At 31.0% G+C, this 21,323-nt stretch overlaps 1 protein-coding gene across 1 annotated transcript; it reads right to left on the reverse strand.

The window, feature by feature from the left end:
- Positions 1-1,721: 1,721 nt before the first annotated feature.
- Positions 1,722-6,076, reverse strand: LOC130960062 (uncharacterized). The gene is made up of 7 exons (XM_057885410.1): positions 5,978-6,076; positions 4,978-5,071; positions 4,768-4,856; positions 4,499-4,669; positions 3,183-3,293; positions 2,327-2,393; positions 1,722-2,237 (listed from the first exon to the last, which is right to left on the reverse strand). The coding sequence occupies exons 2-7, from the start codon at positions 5,051-5,053 to the stop codon at positions 1,957-1,959; spliced, it is 795 nt and encodes a 264-aa protein (XP_057741393.1). The 5' UTR covers positions 5,054-5,071; positions 5,978-6,076; the 3' UTR covers positions 1,722-1,956.
- Between the last annotated feature and the right edge of the window lie 15,247 nt (positions 6,077-21,323).

A 21,323-nucleotide genomic window follows, 5' to 3' on the forward strand; every position in this document is an offset into this window, starting at 1 on the left:
TTTTTTAATACAACTAGCGGCTTAAATGGCGTAGAATCTAGTGATGGCAATAGGTTCCACGGGGGCGGGACATGCTCTGTCTCCGTCCTCATGGCTGTATTTATTTCTGAGAATATGATATAATAAGACATTGAAAACATAATAGGATAAGATACTAATGGATAAAGACACAAAATTTTGTATTTTTATATTCTGTTTAGTGATAAATTAAAATAAATTATGAAAATTTAATTTATTCTCTTTTTTTATTCAAAAAATTTGAAATGAAAATATAATAATAAAAATATAATTATAAAAAATTAACAAAAATAATGAAAAAAAAATAAAAATAAGTTATGTTCCTTATTAGTGTTTCTGAACACATTATCTCTGCCCATGTCTCTTCTGTCAAACACGATTTCAGTGTCCCTGTCTCTGTAAACAAATGCAGTCCATAGTCCGGCCCCGGCTCCGGACAACGGGCAACGGACATCGGGCATCGGTATCCGTCGGACATCGGGGTCTCCAGAGATATTTGCGTATTTTAAAAGTTAAAGAAAATAAAAAAAACAGAAAAATTTGAAATAAAAAAATAACCCTCAATTGTCGTTACAAATCCACAATAACTTCAACCATTCAATTCCAATTTCCCTTCAGCCACTGTGCATGAATTAGTAATTAGTTGGATAACAGTGCAGAATTGATTGATTAAAGCAAATACTATAGCTTCAATTAAACCAGAGGCACATATATGAGGCATAATCACAAGCAAGAATTTCATCATTAGGACATAGACAACAACTAATATAAAATCACAGAAATCACGGAAAATCACAGAAATATAAAATCACAGATATCACAATAATGCTATAATAATTAATAAATACTTTCAAGGTAAATGAAAATCACAGAAATTACAGAAGCTGACTTACCGAAAGGAAGAGCGGCCAACAGAAAAGAGGTTGCCGACGGCGATAGAGAACGAACAAACACGATTCTAACTCTGACGATCTTGCTGGACGGCGATGAAGATGATTCTCCTCTGACACGACGAAGACAACGACGGTTCTGCCTCTGACACGACGATTCTTCTCGGGCTAGGTGAGACACGCGATGACAACGTTCTCCTCGGACAGGTTTCTCAGGCGCGCAACGACGGTGCTGCGGTAACCTTCAGAGTGAGAGGGGGAAGCAGTAAGAAGGGAAAGCGCGACGGTGAGGGAGGAGGAGGGTGGCAGACAGTGGTAATAGAAAAAGTGGAGAGAATCTGTAAAAAGGTTTAAGTTCTGCTGAATCTGAGAAGAGAGGAAGTAACGACAGGTAGAGATTTAGGTTTCCTGTTAAACTAATGAAAAACTTTTGGGACACTAATTTTTAGTATTTTATCAGCAACAGGATGCAAATCAACAAAATGTTTTCTATAGCCAAAGTGTGTTTTTGCAAACCCATCATCACCGTCCAACAAGATTTCAAAAGCCATTTGCTACTTCATGTTCAATAAAATTACATAGTACCCCTTACAAATAATTCAAAATAAAAGCAAGAACCTTTTGTGCCATTGGTTTTTGGGTTAAAACGAAAGGACAAGAGAAAGAAAACCTGGGATATTTTGAGGAGAAAGATGAATTGGGAAATAATAATAAAAGAGGGAAATTGTTCAAACACAATTTTATTATTCGAATGAGGTGGCTGTTTCCATAAAAGCATTTTTGTGAAAATGATATTATGAACCTTTAAATAGTTCAATCAAATATATTAAGCTATCTAACAGTTCACAATGTCTTCATTGGAGTAACCACCTTAGAATTAAGGGGTAGACAAATTTCTCCATACATATCCTAACATTTGGAGTTACTCTCAGATGTGAAACTAGCCAGGATATTTCTTAACAACTATTTCTATCACATGAAGATGGATAACAAGAATATGCCACAACCATTAAACAACTATTTTGAAACTCTGAAATATTTAAGAAGCTCATGCAGCAGTGGCACTGGAGTTTTGATCGCTAGATTTGTTTTTGCGGCCCCAAACAGGATTGGAGACAATAAGCTGATGCGGCACAAGCCGTTTCTCACGCTTCGTGAGCTTGCGGAAATTGTGAACCTTCAACCTCGCAATCTTCGCCTCTTCTTCAGCGGTTATTTCTCTTACTACAATTGTTAGCTTGCATTCCGGTTTGACTTTGATGCCGGCTCTTCCTTTGGAATGGTAAGAAACTTTCTTCCGGAATAATCCTTTTCCAACAAACGCTTCGGCTGCAACAAATATGAAACAGCATCAGCACGGATTTAAACAAAGTGGCTAAACAAATTAAGTTACACAATTGCAAAATTTGAAGCGTTACCAACAATGAGGCGCTCTGCATCCAATCCATGATTATTTACGGCATTTCCTTGGGCTTGAGTAATACCCTGCAGTGCTTATAACTTAAAACATAAGTTTCCAATTCTGCATTTCCCAGCACAGATCATGGAAAAGGAGGAACAATCCCATAGAATTAGATAATGGTAATATTAAGGGGAAGAAGTGATGAAATTTTCGGAGCTGAAATATATGTAGGAAACAAACTACAAGTGCAGTGCGTAATAATAATAATAATAATAATAATAATAATAATAAAGGCAGCTCTGTAGACAAGCATCTCGTGTTGATGCAGGATCCTAGAAAGGCCGCACCAAAAGGGCGTAATGTAGGCAGCCTAACCTGATAATTACATAAGTAGCCAATTCCACGGCTTAAACCCGTGACCTTGAGGCCACACGGAAACAACTCAACAACAACAACAATAAGGCCCTTGAAATTGTGGACCGAAGTGGAGGAGAAAAAATTGAACAATCCAGAAAGCCAAAAGAATGTAGAAAATGATAGAGAAGGACATAAGGTAGCTAGAGAGAAAGCACAACAACATTGAAAGTATCTGAAGGTAAGAAAGAAGTTGATCTTATGGTCTATTTTGTGAATGAATTTATCTGTGACTTTAGAGAGTTGCAGATATATTGCTAAGATACAAGGCTTAATGACCGACTACACCAACAGCTGAACTTGTTCTAAGGAAATACGACCTCTTGGTTAGAAACCAATGAGGACAGATAAATAAACAGCCTAGCCTTGATGATGTATGGTGCTCTAGAAGAAGCAATTGAATACTCTTAGTTTTGTCTACACACAGAAATGAAATACAGTGTAATACCACTTATTACCTGATATACAGTTCTTGAAGCTCGCTTTACTGTCACTTGCAATTGCAGCAATGCATCTTTAACCAGCATACCACGAACCAAAGCAGCAACCAAGTTGACCTTCTTAGGACTCTGAGAAAGCACGTTGAAAATAAGGTAATCAGTCATATATGCTAACTGGACCACAGAAAAACAGAAACCCAGAAATTATGATCATGTTTCCATAGCATTCAATCCAAGGGTGGCTTTTCATTGACCAGAAAATTATGCTGACTGAAGAAACACAGAAAGTTTCTCAAAAAGTAGGCAGAGGCACCATTTGACTTGGTGACCTGGTATTCTCTATGGGCACGTTCAGAGATGCTCAACCAATAGTCTCAGGATGAAACAGATCATGTTATACTTTTCAGTTTTCAAACTATTGTATGCTGCAGTCTGAACTAGCTAACATTGTATTTTAAGCAGTTACTTCAGAATGACCCATATTAACAGGGGAAAAAATGATATCCATAAGCAATTCACGATATATTGGCAATTTGGCATTGACAAAATCACTGCAGCACCAAATGTTATGCTGTTAAAACTGAATTATCCATAATAATATAACAATAATTGTGAATGGCATGAAAGGCATTTCATAGTTAGTGCAAGCATTTGAGTTGAGTTGAGTTGAGTTGAGTTGTGTATCATATCGTCAAGCATGAAATGCCCAATGGTTATAAGGCATTTCAAAAGTTCAGGAATCTTCGAAAATCTTACTTCAAGATAAAATAGAAATAATGATTATAAAAATATTACATACAAAAACTGATACATCGAGGTAGAAATGAATAGAGTCAGCACAATGGCAGTGACTGAACCTGTTAAGCAGGAACAATTTCCTTGTCTAAATCGTAATAGTTTTGTTAAAAGCACCTTTCAGGATGAAAGATTGATGTTTAAATAGGAGTTTCTCTCTCAGACGTTTTTAGACACTAGAAACCTGCGCTTCAATCATATTTATTTTTTTTTTTTTCTCTTATAAGAAGCATCTCTCAGTCCTCTCATTTTCTGTTAGACTACTTCATAATAGGGTTGTCTTAATAAAGGGGTTCGTTTGTTGTTGCTTTTGGAAGAAGTACCATTTTCAAAACAGAGTCAGAGGCAGAAGTAGAAATCATAGACATGCTTTATTATTAAAATGAAATGGAATTATACAATTTGAATGATAAGTACTCTTTAGCATAAATTAAAGAAAACCAATGAAATCAAAATATTTGTGTCATGTCCATGTTGTAAATTGAGCAATTACTTAAGAAATACAAGATAACAGAATTACACAAGGGAAAAAAACAAACCTGCTTTATTTTTGACATTACTGCTTGAACTCTTTCTTTCTTAACAGGTGTCTGCTTCTGGTCTTGAGCTTCTTTGCTACCCAAAAAGGAAGTTAAGGCTAACGGGGAGGAAGTTGGTGTTTGTTCCAGATTTGATGACTTAGAAAGCAAACAGGTAGAACCTGAAATTCCCTAAAACAAAAGAACCGTGTAAACTCCAACTATCTGTCAATAGAGTTTAAGTAGAGAGCTTATAACGTGATATGATCAGTCACAATGTAAATCAAAACCTGGTATTGGAAAGAGTGATAAACAGGGCTACGACTTGAAATTGAGGGCAATAGTACTGTTCTTGCTGTCAACGTCGTCAGACCCTTACCTACAATGTACAGAAATAGGTTTTCTAAAGTATTTAATAAAACCCAAAAAAATAAGAGTAAAGCATGAGCAACTTCACATAGTTTGCAAGAAGGAAATAGTTAAAAACATAAATCACCAACCTTGGGGAGATGAGGTGGTAGCAGAGTGTGCAATTTGACGAAAAACTGGCAAGAAATGCCTTTGCCACTGGACCATGATTACAATGCACTCTTTCTGTAAAGTACAACCACAATATGAATAGGTTGTTTAAGGAAATTAAAAAACGAAGCAAATTTATCAAATGTCATACAAAGTTTAGGATAACAAGAACAATAGTCAAATCAACTATTTTTTCTTTAAATACAACTAGCGCCTCAAATGGCACCGTAGAACCTAGTGATGGCAATGGGTCCCATGAGGGCGGGGACATGCTTTGTCCCCGTCTCCATGGTTGTGTTTGTTTCTGAGAATAGGACAGGACAAGACAAGACATTGAGAACAGGACAGTACAAGACACTAATGGACAGAGACACAAAATTGTGTTCTTGTTTTCTGTTTGGTGATAAACTAAAACAAATTATGAAAATCCAATTTATTCTCATTTTTTTCATTCAAAAAATTTGAGATGAAAAATATAATAATAAAAAATATAATTATAAAAAATTAACAAGCATAATGAAAGAAAAAATGAAAACTAAGTTGTGTCCCTTGTTAGTGTCTCTGTGTCCTTCCTGTCAGGATGGACACAAAATACACTAATTCAGTGTCTCTGGACCAAGGTTCTGAGAACCGGACCGGTCATCAAACCGTTCTAGTCACTGGTTCACTGGTTTATTGGTCCAACCAGTGGTTCAACTGGAAAAACCGTTTTAGAATAGAATAATAAATTATAAATATGCAAGTACTAAGTTAAGGGTATAGGGTAGTATGAAATTTTTCTAATGAAATACAATTCCTCATCAGTACACAAAATGTTAAAAGAAATATCTAACAAGAATAGGAAGAATATCAAATGAATTATCATAAATCCAACTAAAAAATAAACATAGTACTTGGATAAATAAATTTGATAACATTATTAATAACAAAGTTGGTAGTGGATTAGTGCTAGAAAGGCTTTCACCAAATAAAGGTACATACAGGCTTTAAGAGGCAATAGACTTGGGTTTGTGCAGCAGCATTTTGGATGAGTTGCTTTGAAGACCATTTGGTGAAACTAAACTTTGAATAGGTACAATACAAGCTTCACCAAATGCTCATAACACACAAAGACAGTTTCTCAAGATACATAAATAAGTGCTCATCCTCTGAAATAATCATTTGAATTGGTATAAGGCAGGAAAAAATGACCATAAGTCTATTTACCCAAGTCAAAATAAACAACCATATCTGAACTCAACAATCAGCATTCAGCACCAAACATTACAAAACATTAACCAATAATCACACTAAACCTGCAACCAGCAATTACAAAACAGCAACAAACATTAGTACATTATAAAACATTCCAAAACAGTGATGACACTAAACCTGCATAGTAAATAATCTCAAAGACAATGATTACCAATATCCAGCATAAAAACAATAAATACACAGCAACAATTTAGCAAATAAACAAGAACATGACCTAAATAGAAAATCCAACAAATTAAGTCGCAGCAACCTAACAATTTGGCAAATTAAAACAACAGCAGCCCAACAATTTAGCAAATTATCAACTTAACAAGTTCAAGAACAGAAAATCACAACAAAAACAAAAAAATTAAAAGTAACAGAAGAACACAAGAACAATTAGCAAATTAACAAGTTCACAATAACAACTAAAATCTACCAGAAGAACACTAATGCAAGTGGAATCATCATGCTAATATGTTTTCTGCAAAGATGTTATTTGTGCAGCTAAAATTTCTTAATTACTATGATCCAGTTATTCTAATTTCACATGCAATCAACTTACAAAGTTTCTAAAAGCTAGAAATTATAAAACCAACCAGAAACATGGTTAAAGCATTTCATCAAACATGTTGAGTGCGGTAAAATTAAAACGAAATAAGAGAATTCAAAGCTTAATTTCAATGTGACAGAGAAGAGAACATAACTATTGTAACTTTATTCAGTCGATGAAAAAATCCAAACCACTTCCAAATCAAATAATTACTTATTGTAATAGAAATCAGAAGATGCAGAGTTTGAAGAAGAGTATTGGTGTTGTGTGAGTGTATTGTCTGGTGGCGGGTTGAGGGAACCCACGGCGACAAAAGAGAGCAGTTCGACGGCTGGGTGGAGCGCGCGGGTTGGTCGCAGAGTTTGAAGCGGAGCAATGTGGCTTCCAGACGAACGCGAACTCGAACGGTGAACAGCGAGTGAACGCGAACGGTGAACACCGAGCGAACGTGAATAAAAATAAAAATATATTATTTTTAAATTATATTATTAAATGTTTTTTATTTAAATAATAAAAATAAAATAAAGTCTAGCAATATCTAGTAAATAACAGATCTATAAATATATTATTTCTTTAATTTTTTTTAATTTTTAAATTAATTTATTCTTAATTTGTGAACAAGTGCAGCAAAAAAACAGTCAACTGTCTGGGTGTAGCATTATCCAATAAATAAAAAAATAAAAAATATTTTTAAAAAAATAAGAAAATTTTAAAAAACAAAATTTTTTATTTTTGAATTTTTAAATTATAATATTAAGTGTTTTATCTTTAAATAATAAAAATAAAATAAATTCGAGCAATATCTAGTAAACAACGTATCTGTAAATTTATTATTTTTTTAATTTTTACACAAAAAAATATTTTTTGTAATTGTAAAAAATAAAAAAATTTCAAAATATCCAAAAAATAAAAAAGTAAAATTTTAAATTTTTTAAATTAATTTATGCTTAATTTGTGAACAAGTACAGCAAAAAAAGTCAAGTGTCTGGGTGTAGCATTATCCGGTGAATAAAAAATAAAAAATATTTTTCAAAAAATAAAAACATTTAAAAAACTAAATTTTTTATTTTTGAACTTTTAAATTATATTATTAAATTTTTTTATTTAAATAATAAAAATAAAATAAAGTCTATCAATATCTAATAAACAACGGATCTGTAAATTTATTTTTTTTAATTTTAAACTAAAAAAAATATTTTTTTTCTAATTGTAAAAAGTTATAAAATTAAAAAAATATCAGAAAAATAAAAAAAAATAAATTTTAAATTTTTTAAATTAATTTATGCTTAATTTGTAAACAAGTGCAGCAAAAAAAGTCAACTATCAGGCTGTAGAGTTATCCGGTGAATAAAAATGAAAAATATTTTTCAAAAAATAAAAAATTTTAAAAAACTAAATTTTTATTTTTGAACTTTTAAATAATATTAAATTTTTTTTATTTAAATAATAAAAATAAAATAAAGTCTAGCAATATCTAGTAAATAACAGATCTGTAAATTTTTTATTTCTTTTAAATTTTATGCTAAAAAATATTTTTTTCGAGTTGTAAAAAATAAAAAATTCCAAAAATATTCAAAAAATAAAAAAATTAAATTTTTTAATTTTTAAATTTATTTATTCTTAATTTGTGAACAAGTGCAGCAAAAAAACAGTCAACTGTTTGGGTGTAGCATTATTCGGTGAATAAAAAAAAAAAAATATTTTTAAAAAATAAAAAATTTTAAAAATCAAAATTTTTTATTTTTGAATTTTTAAATTATATATTAAGTGTTTTATCTTTAAATAATAAAATAAAATAAAGTCGAGCAATATCTAGTAAACAACATATCTGTAAATTTATTACTTTTTAATTTTGACACTAAAAAATTTTTTTGTAATTGTAAAAAAATAAAAAATTCCAAAAATATCCAATAAATAAAAAATTTAAATTTTAAATTTTTAAATTAATTTATGCTTAATTTGTGAACAAGTGCAGCAAAAAAAAGTCAACTGTCTGGGTGTAAAGTTATCCAGTGAATAAAAAAATAAAAAATATTTTTCAAAAAATAAAAATTTTAAAAAACTAAATTTTTTATTTTTGAACTTTTAAATAATATTATTAAATTTTTTTTATTTAAATAATAAAAATAAAATAAAGTCTAGCAATATCTAGTAAAGAACAAATCTGTAAATTTATTATTTCTTTTAAATTTTATGCTAAAAAAAATATTTTTTTCGAGTTGTAAAAAAGAAAAAATTCCAAAAAATATCCAAAAAATAAAAAAAAATTAAAATTTTAAATTTTTAAATTAATTTATTCTTAATTTGTGAACAAGTGCAGCAAAAAAACAGTCAACTGTCTAGGTGTAGCATTATTCGGTGAATAAAAAAATTAAAAAAAAAATTTTTTATTTTTGAATTTTTAAATTATATTATCAAGTGTTTTATCTTTAAATAATAAAAATAAAATAAAGTCGAGCAATATCTAGTAAACAACATATCTGTAAATTTATTATTTTTTAATTTTTACACTAAAAAATATTTTTTGTAATTGTAAAAAATAAAAAAATTCCAAAAATATCCAAAAAATAAAAAGTAAAATTTTAAATTTTTTAAATTAATTTATGCTTAATTTGTGAACAAGTACAACAAAAAAAAGTCAAGTGTCTGGGTGTAGCATTATCCGGTGAATAAAAAAATAAAAAATATTTTTCAAAAAATAAAAAATTTTAAAAAACAAAATTTTTATTTTTGAACTTTTAAATTATATTATTAAATTTTTTTATTTAAATAATAAAAATAAAATAAAGTCTATCAATATCTAATAAACAACGGATCTGTAAATTTATTTTTTTTAATTTTACACTAAAAAAATATATTTTTTTCTAATTGTAAAAAATTATAAAATTAAAAAAACATCAGAAAATAAAAAAATTAAAATTTTAAATTTTTTAAATAAATTTATGCTTAATTTGTGAACAAGTGCAGCAAAAAAAGTCAATTATCTGGGTGTAGCATTATCTAGTGAATAAAAAATAAAAAATATTTTTAAAAAAATAAAAAATTTTAAAAACCAAATTTTTTATTTTTGAATTTTTAAATTATATTATTAAGTGTTTTATCTTTAAATAATAAAAATAAAATAAAGTCGAGCAATATCTAGTAAACAACATATCTGTAAATTTATTATTTTTTTATTTTTAGACTAAAAAATATTTTTTGCTAATTTTAAAATAATAAAAAATTCCAAAAATATCCAAAAATAAAAAAGTAAAATTTTAAATTTTTTAAATTAATTTATGCTTAATTTGTGAACAAGTGCAGCAAAAAAAAGTCGACTGTCTGGGTGTAGCATTATCCAGTGAATAAAAAATAATAAATATTTTAAAAAAATAAAAAATTATAAAAAACTAATTTTTTATTTTTCAATTTTTAAATTATATTATTAAATGTTTTTCATTTTAATAATAAAAATAAAATAAAGTCTAGCAATATCTAGTAAATAACATATCTGTAAATTTATTATTTCTTTTAAATTTTATGCTAAAAAAAATCTTTTTCGAGTTGTAAAAAATAAAAAATTCCAAAAATATCCAAAAAATAAAAAATTTTTAAAATTTTAAATTAATTTATTCTTAATTTGTGAACAAGTGCAGCAAAAAAACAGTCAACTGTCTGGGTGTAGCATTATCCGGTGAATAAAAAAATAAAACATATTTTTAAAAAAATAAAAATATTTTTAAAAAAAAAAAATATTTTTAAAAAAATAAAAATTTTAAAAAACTAAATTTTTTATTTTTGAATTTTTAAATTATTATTAAGTGTTTTATCTTTAAATAATAAATATAAATAAAGTCCAACAGTATCTAGTAAACAATAGATCTGTAAATTTATTATTTTTTAATTTTTACAATAAAAAATATTTTTTGCTAATTGTAAAAAAATAAAAAATATCCAAAAATATCCAAAAAATAAAAAATAAAATCTTAAATTTTTTAAATTAATTTATGCTTAATTTGTGAACAAGTATAGCAAAAAAAGTCAACTGTCTGGGTGTAGCATTATCCGGTGAATAAAAAAGTAAAGAATATTTTTCAAAAAATAAAAAATTTTATAAAACTAAATTTTTTATTTTTGAACTTTTAAATTATATTATTAAATGTTTTTTATTTAAATAATAAAAATAAAATAAAGTCTAGCAATATCTAGTAAATAACATATCTGTAAATTTATTATTTCTTTTAAATTTTATGCTAAAAAAAAATCTTTTTCGAGTTGTAAAAAATAAAAAATTCCAAAAATATCCAAAAAATAAAAAAAAATTAAAATTTTAAATTAATTTATTCTTAATTTGTGAACAAGTGCAGCAAAAAAACAGTCAACTGTATGGGTGTATTATTATCCGGTGAATAAAAAATAAGACATATTTTTAAAAAATAAAAAAATATTTTTAAAAAAATAAAAAATATTTTTAAAAAAATAAAAATATTTTTAAAAAATAAAAAATATTTTTAAATAAATAAAAAATTTTTAAAAACTAAATTTTTTATTTTTGAATATTTAAATTATATTATTAAGTGTTTTATCTTTAAATAATAAATATAAATAAAGTCCAAGAGTATCTAGTAAACAACAGATCTGTAAATTTATTATTTTTTTAATTTTTACACTAAAAAATATTTTTTGCTAATTGTAAAAAATAAAAATTTCAAAAATATCCAAAAAATAAAAAAGTAAAATCTTAAATTTTTTAAATTAATTTATGCTTAATTTGTGAACAAGTACAGCAAAAAAAGTCAACTGTCTGGGTGTAGCATTATCCGGTAAATAAAAAAATAAAGAATATTTTTCAAAAAATAAAAATTTTATAAAACTAAATTTTTAATTTTTGAACTTTTAAATTATATTATTAAATGTTTTTTATTTAAATAATAAAAATAAATAAAGTCTAGCAATATCTAGTAAATAACAGATCTATAAATATATTATTTCTTTTAAAAAAAATTAAAATTTTAAATTTTTTAAATTAATTTATTCTTAATTTGTGAACAAGTGCAGCAAAAAAAGTCAACTGTCTAGGTGTAGCATTATCCGGTGAATAAAAAATAAAAAATATTTTTAAAAAAATTAAAAATTTTAAAAAACTAAATTTTTTATTTTTTAATTTTTAAATTAAATTATTAAATGTTTTTTATTTAAATAATAAAAAATAAAGTCCAGCAATATCTAGTAAACAACAGATCTGTAAATTTATTATTTTTTAATATTTAAACTAAAAAATATTTTTTTCTAATTGTAAAAAAATAAAAAATTCCAAAAATATCCAAAAAATAAAAAATTAAAATTTTAAATTTTTTAAATTAATTTATGCTTAATTTGTGAACAAGTGTAGCAAAAAAAAGTCAACTGTCTGGGTGTAGCATTATCCGGTGAATAAAAATAAAAAATATTTTTCAAAAAATAAAAAATTTTAAAAAACTAAATTTTTATTTTTGAACTTTTAAATAATATTATTAAATGGTTTTTATTTAAATAATAAAAATAAAATAAAGTCTAGCAATATCTAGTAAATAATAGATCTGTAAATTTATTATTTCTTTTAAATTTTATTCTAAAAAAATATTTTTTTCGAGTTGTAAAAAAAATTCTAAAAAATATCCAAAAAGTAAAAAAATTAAAATTTTAAATTTTTAAATTAATTTATTCTTAATTTGTGAACAAGTGCAGCAAAAAAATAGTCAACTATCTGTGTGTAGCATTATTCGGTGAATAAAAAAAAAAATATTTTAAAAAAAATAAAAAATTAAAAAATTTTTATTTTTGAATTTTTAAATTATATTATTAAGTGTTTTATCTTTAAATAATAAAATAAATAAAGTCGAGCAATATCTAGTAAACAACATATCTGTAAATTTATTATTTTTTTAATTTTTACACTAAAAAATATTTTTTGTAATTGTAAAAAAATAAAAATTCCAAAAATATCCAAAAAATAAAGTAAATTTTAAAATTTTTTAAATTAATTTATGCTTAATTTGTGAACAAGTACAGCAAAAAAAAAGTCAAGTGTCTGGGTGTAGCATTATCCGGTGAATAAAAAAATGAAAAATATTTTTCAAAAACTAAAAAATTTTAAAAAACTAAATTTTTTATTTTTGAACTTTTAAATTATATTATTAAATTTTTTTATTTAAATGATAAAAATAAAATAAAGTCTATCAATATCTAATAAACAATGGATCTGTAAATTTATTTTTTTTAATTTTAAACTAAAAAAATATTTTTTTTCTAATTGTAAAAAATTATAAAATTAAAAGAATATCAGAAAAATAAAAAATTTAAAATTTTAAACTTTTTAAATTAATTTATGCTTAATTTGTGAACAAGTGCAGCAAAAAAAGTCAATGATGTGCGGAAAACGATCCGATACAAACTCACCGGCAAGTGTACCAGGTCGCATCAAGTAATAAAACTCACGGGAGTGAGGTCGATCCCATAGGGATTGAAGGATTGAGCAATTTTAGCTTAGTGGTTGATTTAGTTAAGCAAATAGAAGTTGAGTTGTGTGATTGTGATTGACAAAAGCTAAATTGCATGAAATGTAAAGGGAAAGGGTAAATTGCAATAAATTAAAGAGAACAGAAAATAAAAGTGCTGAATCTTAAAGAACAAGAAATTAAATGGCAGAAACTTAGAACGCAAGAAATGTAAATTGCAGAATCTTAGAGTGCAAGAAATGTAAATGGCTTGAATTGTAAATGGGTCAGGGATGTGGGTTTGCAGAAATTAAACAAAGAAAAGTAAAATTTAACAAACGGAAGAGGAGAAGATGGATTCAAATGAACCGGATCTCAAACGGAAATGAAAATGAACTTGGAGAAGTATTCAATCAAAGAAGATCTCAGGACCCAAGAGACTAGATAACTAAGTCTAGATCTCAATGCCTTCCTAGATCCAAATTCAGAGAGCAATTGCAAAATTAAAGAAGAGAGCAATGTAGAAAAGTAAATCCAAAGTTCAATTTCTCAAAATGGTTCGGTAAATCAAACAGTGAGGTGAGATTGAAACAGAATTTCTTCAAATCTCAACACCCAAACTCGAAGCAAAGTAAACAACGAAGGGGAAGAAAATCCCAAGGAAGAGAATTCAATTCTCCTCTCCAATTCCCTCGAAAACTCTAAATCAAACTCAAAACAACAATGAAAAATCCAAAAAAATGAGCTCTAATCCGTAAGCTAGAAAAATTCTAAAAGTAAAAGCCCCCCTAAAACTTAAAATCTAAACTATTTATACACTTTCTTCTAATGGTATTCAAGCCTTGAATTGGGCCTTTACTCTTGATAGAATTGGGTTGACAATAGCCTCCGTTGAATGCTTTTAACCTTGGGAAGAACCTATGCCTTGAACCGGGCCATGAACCATTCAAGTTTGAGTCAAAGTTTGAGGTAAACTTTGACTCAAACTTCATTATGCAGATTGCCCCTTGTGCTGTCATTGGCTTTTGAGTCCAAGTTTGAGGTCCAACTTGAACTCAAACTTGGCTCTTCCTAGTTCCTCTTTGGCCCAGCGTTTGACCTCAAATTTGAGGCAAACGCTGGCGCAAACTTGGTGAGCTCCAGGGTTGATGTTTTTTTGAGCCAACGTTTGACCTCAAGTTTGAGGCAAACGTTGGCGCAAGCTTTTGGCTTCCCTGGTTGGAAATTCTTCAAGCCAACGTTTGACCTCAAGTTTGAGGCAAACGTTGGCGCAAACTTTGCTTGCATCCAGGGTGAAATTATGCTTTTCCTCACATTTGAGCTTAAGTTTGAGGCAAACTTTAGCTCAAACGTGAGTCCTTCTTTTTGCCCTTGCCATCTCCTTTTCTTCAACCTTCTTCCAAGCCTTTTTCCACCTATCATCAATCAACAATTGCATCAAAGCTATGCTGTAATCATGAAAGTTCTTCTTCTTCTTGAAATTCAAGCAATTATGGCACAAAAACTCATGAAAATGCATCAATTTATCCATGGTTGATTGACTCTAAGGAAACATGAAATTCTACCCAAATGGCTTACTTATGGCTCAAGAGAGTGCATAAAATCTTTTGAAAACAAAAGAAAAGACTAGTAAACTAGGCTAAGATGACCTGTCATCACAACACCAAACTTAAAGCTTGCTTGTCCCCAAGCAAGTACTGAATTTATTGAGAAGAAAGAATGAAATAGAAGAGGATGTTTATGCTAGCAGAGTATTATTGGTAGCTCATGGGGTTTTATGCAGATATGTAACTACTCACTTCTTGTTGACATTTAGGCCTAGAAAGTCTCCTCCAAGCATCAAGCAACACACTGCTATGACCTCTCATTATTCCTTTGTCCTTGGTTACTAATTTTTTTTCTATAAGCTTTAGTTCAGTGTCATGTGTAACAAGCTCTTTTCTTTATTTATGCTTGACACATTATTCATTATAGACACTTGGCTCACATTCCTTCTTAGAACATTGATGCCCAGCACCTCTTTGGGTTACTAAATGCCTTGTAGTTAGGTTGCTCTTGATAGTGGACTTTCAGTTGATAATCCCGGGTTAGTTAACCCAAGTTACCAAGTGTTGATGCACTCCAAAGAACTTAATAATCCAAGCATATCCTAGTACAAAGACACCACAGACATATATTCTAAAGTTCAAGCTATTGGTGTCTAGCTTTATTCTTTCTTCTTTTTATTTTTCTTGCTGCCACTTTTGGCTTTTCTCATTCCTACTTGTTTTTCTTTTCAACCAAAAACTTTTATTTTTGAGATTCATAGACAATGAGCTACTTTCTACTTAAAAGGAGAACAGTCTAGTCCTTTTATTCACTAAAAGTGAGCTACCACACAATCATACATACATGCCACCACTTACTATTATTTGACTTCTAACTAGCAATGAACCATCTTACTTCATGTTTCAAACATTTCTTTCATTGAATTAAAAAGATACAGGGGACAGAGCATGCATTTAGTTAAGTAAAAGCAAACACACAAGCACACACTTAGACTAGCTTACTTGTTGCAAAGAGTGATTCTACTTGTACTAAATGAACACTTTAGCAAGACATAAGTTAAAGCATTTCTCAACAGCAAGAGTTAAGTATAGATACAACCTATTGGTTTGCAATCCTCTTGTCCTTCCTTCTGTTGTGCTCCTTTTGAGTTATGATGCATAATAACTTCAAATGGTTGTTAGTTCCCTGCACAATTCTCAAAAGTTGCTTGCTTCTCAAGCCCTTAGGTGGCTGATTAGTATGCATGAATTGAGTGTGGGTTTTGGATTTAATCTGGTGTGGGAACACCAAACTTGATTCCTTGCCACTGTCTCTAATGCAACAGGTTGTCCACTTATGAATTCTCTTAGTCTTGTTAAAGGTTATGGACTAGAAATTAGAAAATATCGTAATGGTTAAAAAATTTTTCTGGTTGCTTGGAGCTAGTATTATGCAGAAGGTAAGAATGTTTTTAAATAAATACTGGTGGAACACCAAACTTAGAATCTTTCATTCTTCCTAAATTTGTTTTGGTGTGAAACACCAAACTTAGCTCCTAGCATTCAGCTAAATTATTTAACCTTTTTATTAGACTAGCTAGGAAAGAAAACTACCTCAGGTTGGGTTGCCTCCCAACAAGCGCTTCTTTATTGTCATTAGCTTGACATTGTTCCTTCTTGCTTAGCTTAGGTTCTGAACCTCTTTGTTCTTGTCCCATTGTCCTCCTGAGTATGGCTTTGCTCTGTGACCATTCACTATGAAATGGTTCTTTGTTTCTTCATCTAGCAGTTCAAGACTTCCATATGGGAAAACCTTTGTTACCAGATACGGACCAGTTCATTTAGACTTAAGCTTGCCAGGGAAGAATTTTAGCCGTGAGCTATAGAGAAGCACTTGCTGTCCCGGTTTGAATTCTTTCCTCACGATCTTCTTGTCATGCCACCTCTTGGTTCTCTCCTTGTATATTTTAGCATTTTCATAAGCTTCCAGCCTGAATTCGTCCAACTCATTTAGTTGTAATAGCCTTTTTTCTCCTACAGCTTGGGAATCAAGGTTGAAAAGTTTAGTGGCCCAAAAGGCTCTATGTTCAAGCTCTACAGGGAGATGACAAGATTTGCCATACAATAGCTGGAAGGGGGATTTCCCAATAGGTGTTTTGAATGCTGTCCTGTATGCCCAAAGTGCATCTTCCAGTTTTTTAGCCCAATCTTTTCTAGTAGCTCCCACTGTCTTCTCCAAAATTCTCTTCAACTCCCTATTGGTAAGTTCTGCCTGACTATTGGTCTGTGGATGGTAAGGTGTAGCCACTTTATGTATCACTCCATACTTATAAAGTAGCTTCTCCATCTGTTTGTTGCAGAAGTGACCACCGCCATCACTCACCAATCCTTTAGGTACTCCATACCTGGTGAATATGTGTTTCTTTAAGAACTGTAGAACAACTGGTGCATCACACGTGGTTGTGGCTATGGCTTCCACCCATTTGAAATGTATTCTACTGCTACCAAGATGTACTTGAAAGAGTAAGAGGGGGGAAATGGGCCCATGAAATCAATGCCTTAGAGGTCAAACAACTCCACTTCCAGGATATAGTTTTGAGGCATCTCATTCCTCCTTGTCAAACCTCCAGCCTTTTGGCATTCACTGCATTGATGAGTAAACTCTCTGGCATCCTTAAAGATGGTTAGCCAATAAAATCCACTTTGAAGTACCTTGGCTGCTGTTCTTTCGGGCCCAAAATGCCCTCCATAAGCTGAACTGTGACAGTGCCATAGAATGTTGCTCATTTCACCTTCAGGGACACATTTCCTTATCACTCCATCTGAACACCGTCTAAATAAGAATGGTTCATCCCATAGAAATTTCTTTGCTTCATTGAGCAGCTTCTTGATTTGTTGCTTGGTGAATTCCTTGGGAATCTTTCTTCCTACTTTGTAATTTGCTATGTCAGCAAACCAAGGTGCTTGTTGAATTTGGAACAGGTGCTCATCAGGGAAATTCTCATTGACTTGTTGTGGTCTATCTTGATAGGCTTCTTGTGGTACTCTTGATAGATGATCTGCCACTTGATTTTCACTTCTCTTCCTATCTCTTACTTCAATATCAAACTCTTGTAGCAGCAGCACCCACCTAATAAGCATTGGCTTTGAATCCTGTTTAGACATTAAATACTTGAGAGCGGCATGGTCAGTATACACTATAACTTTTGAGCCAATCAAGTATTGCCTAAACTTATCAAATGCATAAACAATTGCCAAAAGTTCTTTCTCAGTGGTGGTATAATTTTTTTTGTGCTTCATTTAACACTTTGCTGGCATAATATATGACATGGTGCAACTTATCTTTCTTTTGTCCCAGCACAGCACCAATAGCAAGATCACTTGCATCACACATAAGTTCAAAAGGTAAGTTCCAATCAGGAGGTATGATGATTGGCGCTGTGATGAGTTTTCTCTTTAAGGTTTCAAAGGCATGCTTACAGTTGCCATCAAAGATGAAAGGGTTGTCAATTACTAGCAAATTGCTCAATGGCTTTGCTATTTTTGAGAAATCTTTGATGAACCTTCTGTAGAAACTAGCATGCCCAAGAAAACTCCTTACTGCTTTCACATTAACAGGTATAGGAAGTTTTTCAATAATTTCTATTTTAGCTTTATCAACTTCTATACCTTTGCATGACACTTTATGCCCAAGAACTATCCCTTCAGGAACCATGAAATGGCATTTTTTCCAGTTTAAGACCAAGTTAGTTTCTTGGCATCTTTTCAAAACAAGAGTTAAATGATGCAAACAAGTATTAAATGAATTGCCAAAGACAGAAAAATCATCCATGAAGACTTCTAAAAATTTTTCAACCATATCAGAGAAAATGGAAAACATACACCTCTCAAACGTAGCTGGGGCGTTGCATAGCCCAAAGGGCATCCTCCTGTATGCAAAAACTCCAAATGGACATGTGAAGGCAGTCTTCTCTTGGTCCTTGGGGTCCACCACGATTTGATTGTACCCGAAATACCCATCCAAGAAGCAATAATAGGCATGGCCGGCCAATCTTTCCAGCATCTGATCAATGAATGGAAGGGAAAATGATCTTTCCTTGTGGCATCATCAATCTTCTATAGTCTATGCACATCCTCCACCCAGTCACTGTTCTAGTAGGGATCAACTCATTCTTCTCATTGGTGATGACTGTCATTCATCCCTTTTTTGGTACAACTTGAACCAGACTCACCCATGAGCTGTCAGAGATTGGAAAAATTATTCCAGCATTCCATAACTTCATGACTTCTTTTTGAACCACCTCCTTCATGGCTGGGTTGAGTCTTCTTTGGGGTTGAACCACATGCTTTGATTCTTCTTCCAGCAAAATTTTATGCATACAAATGGCTGGGCTAATGCCTTTGATATCCTCAATTGTCCAACCCAAGGCTGTTTTTTGGACTTTCAACACTTCAATCAGCCTTGTCTCTTCTTCCATATTTAAAGAGGAGTTAATGATCACTGGTAGGGTCTCTTCTTCTCCCAGGAACACATATTTGAGGTGAGGGGGGAGAGGCTTCAACTCCTGTTTTGGTTTCTCTTTCTCTTTGTCTTCACTGGAAATTTCTACTACTTCCTCTTCCTGTTGCTCATGACAAGTGGCTTCTAACATTTCCTCCACCAGACTTTCTATCATATCCACCTTCATGTAGTTTTCTTGTTCAGGGGGGTGTTGCATTGATTTGAAGACATTAATGATCATTTGTTCATTATGCACCCTAAAAATCATCTCTCCTTTCTCTACATCAATAATGGCTCTGGTCGTGGCTAAGAATGGTATCCCCAAGATGATTGAATTGTTTCCTTCTTCCTCTGTATCCAGAATTACAAAGTCTACAGGGAAGATAAACTTCCCAACCTTTACTAACAAGTTTTCCACAATGCCATTGGGTGTTTTGATTGATCTGTCAGCCATCACCAAAGACATCCTGGTGGGTTTGAGTTCTTCTATGGCCAGCTTTCTCATCATTGATAACGACATCAAATTGATGCTAGCACCAAGGTCACAGAGAGCTTTGTTTAGGGTCATTTTGCCTATGGTACACGAAATAACAAAGCTCCCTGGATCTTTGAGCTTTGGTGGGATACCTCCTTGAATTACAGCACTGCATTCTTCCGCCAACTTCTTTTCTTGTTGATAAGTTCTTTCAAGAACTTTGCATACAGGGGCATTTGCTCAAGTGCTTTAACTAAGGGAATATTGATCTCCAACTTCTTGAAGACTTCAAGAAATTTTGGGAAGTGTTGGTCCTTAGTCTCCTTGTTGAACCTTTGAGGATATGGCAGTGGAGGTGTGAAGTTTACTTCCTGCCTTTGTTCCTTGGTTGGCTTTCTCATTGCTTCCTTCTCTTTCCTTGATTTTTGTGGCTGATCTTCCTTTTTTTTGAGATCCTCTGAGGTCTGCTTGCTTGTTGTTACTTCTTTATCATTGGATGCCTCTTCTTCAGCTTGTTTCTTGTCACTTTCCTTTGGCTTCTTAGTTGCTTCTTCATTCTTTACCAGGATCTTTCCACTCCTTAGCTGTATTGCCTTACACTCTTCCTTAGGATTTGGAATTGTGTCACTTGACAGGGAACTTGATGGTCTCTCTGTTGCAAGGTGTTTAGAGAGCTGGCCAATTTGTCTTTCCATGTTCTTTATGGAGGCTTCTTGATTCTTGGCTGTCATTTCTTGGTGTTTCCACATTTTGTCTATCAAGGTTTCCAAGTTGGTGATTCTTTGAGATTCTGGTGATGCTTGTGGTTGGCTGTGAGATGTGGGTGGTGGATGATATGTATTTTGGATGATGGGCTGGTTATGGGTTGGATAATGGTTAGAGTTGGGATAAGTGTTTTGTGGTTTTCTGAATGAATTTTGGTTGTTATTTTGTTGGTTGTTCCTTGGATTATTTTGGGTTGTGTTTCTTTGCCATGGCTGTTGGCTTTGGTTATGGTTATCTCCCCATCTAAGGTTTGGGTGGTTCTTCCAGGAAGGATTGTAGGTATCACCATAAACTTCATTCTGTCCAGAGTTTTGGTTATGCATGTATTGCACTTGTTCCTATTGTTGCTCTTTTTGGCTTTCTTCATTTTACACCCATATAGTTGATGGTTGGCTTGTGTTCATAACTGCTACTTGAAGGATGTCAATCCTCTTGGCCATTTGTTCAAACTGTTGTTGAATTTGTTGTTGCATCATCTTGTTTTGAGCCAAAATGGAGTCCACTCCTTCTAGTTCTAGTACTCCCTTTCTCTGTGATGGTTGGCGGGTTCTTTGATGAGCAAAGAAGTATTGGTTGTTGGCCACCATGTCCACAAGATTCTGGGCTTCTTCAGCAGTTTTCATCAGTTGTAATGAGCCTCCAGCAGAGTGATCTAATGCCTCTTGAGATTTCAATGTCAAGCCTTCGTAGAAATTCTGCAGCACGTCCCATTCATTGAACATCTCTGGGAGACATTTTCTTATCAAAGCTTTGTACCTCTCCCATGCTTCATACAAGGATTCGGCATCTAATTGGGTGAATGTCTGCACCTCAGTTTTC

Source organism: Arachis stenosperma, unplaced genomic scaffold (genome assembly GCF_014773155.1).
Source record: "Arachis stenosperma cultivar V10309 unplaced genomic scaffold, arast.V10309.gnm1.PFL2 arast.V10309.gnm1.Scaffold_100042, whole genome shotgun sequence".
Lineage (NCBI taxonomy): Eukaryota > Viridiplantae > Streptophyta > Magnoliopsida > Fabales > Fabaceae > Arachis > Arachis stenosperma.

Bases quoted from the DNA above. Each gene is read 5' to 3' on its own strand.
- LOC130960062 (XM_057885410.1), bottom strand. From the start codon at position 5,053: ATGGTCCAGTGGCAAAGGCATTTCTTGCCAGTTTTTCGTCAAATTGCA. The intron at 3,294-4,498 runs GTTTGTTTTTTT...GTGCTTTCTCAG, and splicing joins TAATGTCAAAAATAAAGCAG to AGTCCTAAGAAGGTCAACTT. The intron at 2,238-2,326 runs GTAACGCTTCAA...TATTTGTTGCAG, and splicing joins TGCAGAGCGCCTCATTGTTG to CCGAAGCGTTTGTTGGAAAA.